This window comes from Carlito syrichta, unplaced genomic scaffold (genome assembly GCF_000164805.1).
Source record: "Carlito syrichta isolate Samal-C Ts95f unplaced genomic scaffold, Tarsius_syrichta-2.0.1 Scaffold120539, whole genome shotgun sequence".
Classification (NCBI taxonomy): domain Eukaryota; kingdom Metazoa; phylum Chordata; class Mammalia; order Primates; family Tarsiidae; genus Carlito; species Carlito syrichta.
This window is the reverse complement of record NW_007064635.1, coordinates 3,436-10,295: the sequence shown is the minus strand read 5'-3', so window position 1 is coordinate 10,295 and position 6,860 is coordinate 3,436. Positions and strand designations below refer to the sequence as shown.

The window sequence follows — 6,860 nt, the reverse complement described above, 5'->3', positions numbered from 1 at the left end:
CCTCGCCGGCGTGGAGGCCGCCCACCCGATCCCCCCACAGCTCTTCCTGTGCGGCGGTGCCAGTCGCAGCTCCGCCCTGGGGCCGACACCCGCGCGCCTCCACCCACAGCTCTTTAGAAAGTGTTTCCGAGAAAGACGCGGCGTGGCCATCACCCCCCTGGAAAAAGTGACAGTTTCTAGTCGTCAAAGACAGTCAGCGTTCAAATCCCCGGCTCAGACACCTGTGGCCTCCGCATGATTTCTTTCCTGCCCCTTTTTCTTCCTGTGACAAGATACACGCAACGTGGGATTTGTCACCCTCACCATCTCTAAGCGCACATTTGGTGGGGCAGCCGTGGCCAGCACCGTCTCCGGGACTTCTGCGCTTTCCCAAGCCGACACTCACTCCCCACGCCCTCTCTAGCCCCCAGCACTCACGCATCCACGTCCCATCCCCGTGGATCGGCCTGTTCTGGACATTTCACAGACACGGAGTCGCACAGTGTGTCCTTTGGTAGCTGGGTCTGCCTGAGCATGACAAACTCAAGGCCCATCTGTGCTGTGGCCTGTGTCAGAGTCTCCTCTCCACGGCTCGAGTTATGTTCCACGTGTGGACGGACCACGCTGCTGACCCATCATCTGTGGATGGACCCTCGGGTCATGTGCTACGTGGATGCACCACGCTGTGTGGACCCGTCATCCATGAGTGGGCACGTGGGCCGTTTCGAGGGTTTGGTTTTTGCAGAAACACATGCCACGAGCATGCCTGCGGGGTGCTCTCTGCAGGTCGTTCCTGGGGCTCCCCTCCCTACCCCACATGACCTGGGCCCCTGGAAAGCCACGGCCCGGGTTTCTCCTGCCGGACAAGCCCTCTCTCCCGCTGGACTTGAAGCTGGAGGATGTCGGTCTGCGGGTGCTGCCAGGAGGGGGAGTCCGCCGAGAGCCGGGCCCTTGGAGAAAGCAGCACTCGGGCCACCTCAGCTTTCTCTTGCTGCTGCCACAAATGACATCTGGTGGCTTCAGACAACACAGACGGCTAGGCACAGTGGCTCACGCTTGCTCTGCCAGCGCTTTGGGAGGCCGAGGCGGGAGGGTTACTGGAACCCAGGAGTTTGAGACCAGCCTGGGCCACGTAGCAAGGCCTCACTCATTTCTGCAAAAAATAAAAAAATAAAAAACCAGCAGGGCGTGATGGCGCACGCCTGTGTCCCAGGGACTCGGGAGGCCGAGGCAGCATCACCTGAGCCCGGGAGGTTGAGGCTGCAGTGAGCTGGGATGGTGCCACTGCGCTCCAGTCGGGGCCACAGAGTGAGACTCTGACTCGAAAAAAAGACAACACAGACTTTCGCTCTCAGAATTCCTAAGTCCGAGAAGCTCCAAAGCCCAGCTGTGGCAGGGCCAGTCTGTCCTGGTGGCTCCAGGAGACCCTGTGTCCCCCTTCTCCAGCATTTAGAGGTGTCCACACCCTTGGTTCTGGGCTCCATCCTCTGTTCGCAGCCTGGCCTCTTCCAGTCTGACTGAGCCTCCTACCTCCTCTTTTCTGAGTTGGCATCTCACCCCGTCGCCCAGATTGGAGTGCAGGGGCACACTCACGGCCACTGTGGCCTCGACCTGCTTGCTGGGCTCCGGCAATCCTTCCGCCTCAGCCTCCCAAGGAGCCGGAACTACAGGTGCACGCTACCACACCCAGCTAGTTTTTTTTATTGTAGAGATGAGGTCTCGCCAAGTTGTCCGGGCTGGTCTCAAACCCACAGGCTCAGGCAATGCTCTCGTCTCAGCCTCCCCAAGTGCTGGGATTAGAGGCTGAGTCACCGAGCCCAGCCAAGATTCTTTTTTTTTTTTTTCTGAGTTGGAGTCTCACTGTCGCCCAGACTGGAGTGCAGTGGCCGCTCCCGGCCACCGCAGCCGCGACCTGCTGGGCTCCAGCGATCCTTCCGCCTCAGCCTTCCGAGTAGCTGGAACTACAGGCACACGCCACCACGCCCGGCTAATTTTTTTTTTGATTTATTGTAGAGATGAGGTCTCACCTGCCCAGGTGGGTCTCGAACCCGCGGGCTCAGGCAATCCACTCACCTCAGCCTCCCAAAGGCGTGGGATGACAGGCTGAGTCACCGAGCCCGGCTCTAGCCAAGATTCTTAATGCCATCTACGGAGTCCCTCCTGCCAATAAGGCCACATGTTCACAGGTTCCAGGGAGACGGCTATTCTGCTAACCACAGGGGTGGGGAGACAAGAGTGTGCACAGAACCAGTACCTGGATTCAGCTATGCCTGAAACCACTGGCCTTGCTGCAGAAGCAGTATAATTCCATCTTGCGTGAGTGAGTCTGAGTTGGACCCTGTACCTGCAATCACAAGGATGAATAAACGAAGAGGTGGCTCATGCCTGTGATCCCGGCACGTTGAGAGGCCAAGAAGGGAGGGTTGCTTGAGGCCAGGAGTGCCTGGGCAACATAGCAAGACCCCATCTCGACAAAAAAAGAAATGAGCCGGGTGCAACGGCATCTGCAGTCCCCGCTACTCAGGAGGCTGAGGTGGGAGGATGGTCTGAGCCCAGGCGTCTGGGACTGGGGTGAGCCGCAGCCTCACCCGCCGAGTGGGCAGGGAGGGTGGCACCCGCCACTCTTAGGGTGGCACTGCTCTGGTGCAGCTCTCTGCAGTCTCCTCTTCAGAGGGGCATGGTGGCTCAAGCCTGTCATCCCAGCACTTTGGGAGGCTGAGGCAGGTCAACTGCCTGAGCTCAAGGGTTCACGACCAGCCTAAGAAACTTGGCAAGACCTTGTTTCTACAATAATCAAAAGATTAGCCGGGCACAGTGACACGCGCTTGTAGTCCCAGCTACCCGAAGGCTGAGGCAGGAGGATTGCCGGCGCCCAGCAGATCGGGGCTGCGGTGGCCGGGAGCAGCCGCGCACTCCAGCCTGGGCCACAGAATGACCCTGACTCACAACACAAACCCCCTCTTCACCCAGCAGGGATGCCCCTGCGGAAAGCCAACATCCACAGAGCGTGTCCACGTGTTCCACGTCCCTCAGTCACGACAGCCCAGGAGGGAGGTTCCATCGGCACCAGGGGAGCCAGGCCCAGCAACCGAACACGGGGTGCTCCGTGAGGGGTGGATTCCAGATGGCAAATGCAGGGTTCATCAGTGTCCATCTCAAATACAGTGTGGGACATGCTCAGAGGAAAAGTTATCTGTTGGGCCGGACACGATGGCGCATGCCTATAACCTCAGCACTTGAGGAGGCCGAGGCGGGAGGGTTGCTAGTGGCCAGGTCAAGGTCGTGGTGAACAAGCCTAGGTCACGTGGCCGGTCTGTGCCCAAACAAAAACAGAAGAACCCCACAACCAAAACGTGGCTGCCACCGGCTCTGAATCCCGGCCACCAGCAGGGGGCTGACAGCCCTGGCTGCCAAGTGCATGGGGCGTGACTGTGCTCCCCACACAAGGGGTCCAGGAGCCCCAGGATCTCGAGGGCTGGGCTGTGGCCGAGCTCACCTCGGAGACACCCGGGGCTCCGGGTGGACAAGTTACACGAGAGGACAGCCGGGAACCGGTGTGGAGGCCACGGCACCCGCTGCCACGGAGGCCAGATACCCGCTAGGGCCGGCATGGCGGCAGCCCTCTGGGTGCGAGGATGCCAGATGGGGCGGGGGGAGCCCTCCCGCTTCCAAACGCAGCCCAGGGGTGTCAGAGCAGCAGGGGGCACACTCGGCGCAGGCCCTGCTGGGGTCTTGCCGCTGTCCCCGGGGCCCTGCCTGCCAGCTGGGTAACACTGGCTGGCAAAACTGAGGCTTCCCGCCCCAGCGATGGGATGGCAGGGCCCAGGCACGTGCCCTGACCCAGGGGGCCTGGGGACCCAGTCTCATCTTGGTGGGAAATATTGGCCCGACAGCACCTCAGCACAGGACCAGCCACCAGGGGGCTTTTTGGCTCTGGGGCCCCACCTGGGGTGGGACAGGCCACAGGTTGGGCCCGGAGGGGCTGAACAGGGCCATTTCTGGCCCTGGGACCCTGAGCCACAAAAGCCAGAGGCCAGGATGTCTTGCGACACGGGCAGCACCTCCTTCTGCCCAGACCCCTCCCGCAATGCGCATCTAGACACCCTGACTCCAGGAGGGCGTGCCGGGCCCTCCGGCTCGTGGAACGGGGCGCCACAGACCGGCTTCTCCCAGGACAGGTCTCCCCGACCTCCCTGGGCCGCCTCTGACGCACGCCAGCAGGGCCACCGGTGAGCCTCCTGCTGCCGCGCCCTCCCAAGGAGAGTTCTGGGGCTTCTCACAAAGTCGTTTTATTTGGGTTTCAAACAAACCAAAGCGGAGAGGAGGCAGCCACAGCGAACTGTCCCTCGGCTGAGAAAGACACGGCTGGGGAGCCCACGCCCGAGGCCGGGCCCCTCGGGCCGTCACCCCGGCCTCAAGCTGGCCGGGCCGCCCGTCACTAGCTCCCTGGTGGTGGCGGACCCCGCGGGCCCGGGTGGCCCTGAGGGGACGTGGTGGCACGCGGCCGACCAGCAGAGAGGCCCGGCACGCAGGGAGGGAGAAGCCCCGCGCCCCCTCCGGCGAGGTAGTCCGCTGTCAAGACCCCAGGCGGGCAGCCCGTGGGGGCCGCTCGTTTGTCCGCAGGTCAGGACTCCTCGGCGCCCGAGTCGTCCTCGTCCCCGAAGCAGCTGCCGGCCTCCTCCCCGGGCTCGCCGTCCTCGTAGTCGTCGTCGTAGAACAGGGCTGAGCCCTCGTCGGGCGCTGGCGCCTTGGTCTTCACACAGTACTCGGCCAGCGTGGTGGGCACCTTCACGCCGTCTCGCTCCGCGTCCACCTGGGTCCCCAGGACCTGCTTCCTGGGGGACAGTGCGGGTGAGGACGCGGGTAGCGACGCGCGCAGCCCCGTGCTCGAGCGTCCTCAGGGCCGCCCGCGGGCACCACTTCCGAGAGCCAGGGCGCACGTGGAGCCAGAAGGGCCGGGGCAGGGAGCAGGGCCCGGGCTGACGCGGGAGCCGCCAGAAGGCCGGGGGCGGGCGAGGGCTGCAGAGGCTGAAGCGGGACCAGCCCCACGTGTGCCCAGGGGCCTGCCACGCAGCACACCACATGCGGGCTGGTCTGGAACCGGGTGAGCACCAAGCCCAGGCCAGAGGGAACGCCATGTGGCCCAAGGACACAGGCGGCGGGACCCACCTGGCAAGACCCTGCATGGAGCCAAGGCGGGCGGGGCACCCAGCCCTCCTGAGGGAGCCGAGGCAGGGACGGCGGTGGGCCGGGCCCGACGGCACGTCCACGGTGCCTGCCGAGGACACCCGGGACCTGCGGGAATCCTGGCAGCGGCACAGCAGGCGAGCTGCACCACCACCGCCCCTCCAGGCACACGCGCTGCCGGGCCACACCGCGGCGGCCAGGCTGCAGGCGACACCCTGGGCCAGATGACAGGCTGGTGACGGGGCCGCAGGGGACATGGACACCAGCCATCTACGGGGAGCCGTGAGGTAGAGCGCCGTCCGGCATCCGGGCCGCCCCAGCAGACAGCGCCGCCTCCGGCCCAGCCCTCCTCCTGGCCGCAGGGGGCGAGGGGCCTGGATGGTGTGGCACAGGCACCGGCCCGAGGCTGGGTGAGCCCAGCTGTGCGGAGGCCTGGGCACAGGCTCCTCTGGGCTTTCCAGACGGGCCGCCCCAGCAGGACCCGGGGGGGGGAAGCTCCTGACACCCACATCCCCACCACCCTGCAGGGCCAGGTGGGACCCTGGCTGTGGCAAGGTCAACACGCACCCGTGGGCTCAAAGCCAGAAGAAAGGCACGCAGTCTTCCACGTGGGCACACATGAGTGGCCCAGGGGGTCTGGAGGATTAAAACCAGTCAGGCTTCGTTTCTGCTGGCGTCTCGGGGGAGGCCCCGTGTGGGAGGCTGCCAGGGATTACAGGCCAAGGCGCTGGCCAGACAGGCCAACCAGGCACCAGCACCTGCTCCCCGAGGCCTGAGGCCGGCCCTGGGACCCCCGGGGGCGGGAGCTTCCTGACATGTCCCAGGACGACTGCCAGAACGGCGGGGGCTGTGACTGCACTGACGGCCGAAGGGTCCGTGGGGTCACGGGATCACGTGTGCAGTGTCTCAAGATGTGTCTAAGGCACTGCAGGCGCAGAAGGCCCAGAGCAGCCGCCAGGTGCTCTGCAGGTAAGGCCTGCGTGAGGGATCAGCGCTTCGCCCGGCGGGGTGGCACGGGCAGGGACACCGCAGCGAGGCGGGAGTAGGAGGCAGCGCACGCCAGGAGGAGCCAAGGCGGAGCCCTGAGCCGCCTCGCCAGGCTGCCGTCCCGCCCATGCGCAGGCCACGCTCGTCTAACAAGCGCGTGGAGGCAGGACGCCCGGGAGAGGAAAAGCGGCACCAGAGGCACGCGGCGGGGCCGACGGTGGCACGGGGGACCGTGTGGTCCCGACACAGCACGTGGCCGAGGCAGGGCGCAGGCACGAAGGCCAGCCGGAGAGGGTGGATCTCACAGGCGTGAACGCCACAGTTCACCTAGTGGCGTCAGCCACGGGTCAGCAAGGGGGAAGGGTGCCCCGACTCTAACCAGGTCGCGGGCTGGGGGTTTCCTTCTCATCTCTACCTGCAGTCAGTTTCCTACCACAAACCGATTCCTTCCTTGTCAAGAAACCGGCATTCCTACAGCTCTGGCTACAGACGGTGCACGCGAAGGGCACGGCACCCAGAGCTCTGCCCTGAACGCGCGAAACCCCGTTGCCTGAGTCCCCGCCTCCCGGGGCAGCCTGCCTCTCCTAGAGCCTCCTGGTGGGTCCCGACCGTGCACTGCCAGTGTGGCTGCTGGCCCCGCGGCCCCCGCCTTCACGAAGCAGAGCGGCAGCTGTCGTGTGGACAGGCCACAGTGTGCGGGGCCCCCC

At 64.9% G+C, this 6,860-nt stretch overlaps 1 protein-coding gene across 1 annotated transcript in view; it reads right to left on the bottom strand.

The window, feature by feature from the left end:
- Positions 1-4,251: 4,251 nt before the first annotated feature.
- The window catches only part of LOC103249485 (ubiquitin-conjugating enzyme E2 R1-like), a gene marked incomplete at its 5' end in the record, with an annotated part of 5,063 nt that continues 2,454 nt past the window's right edge, over positions 4,252-6,860 (bottom strand). The window contains one exon of the mRNA XM_021707587.1: positions 4,252-4,814. Within this exon, the coding sequence (XP_021563262.1) occupies positions 4,604-4,814 (211 nt within the window). The remainder of the gene's footprint in view (positions 4,815-6,860) is intronic.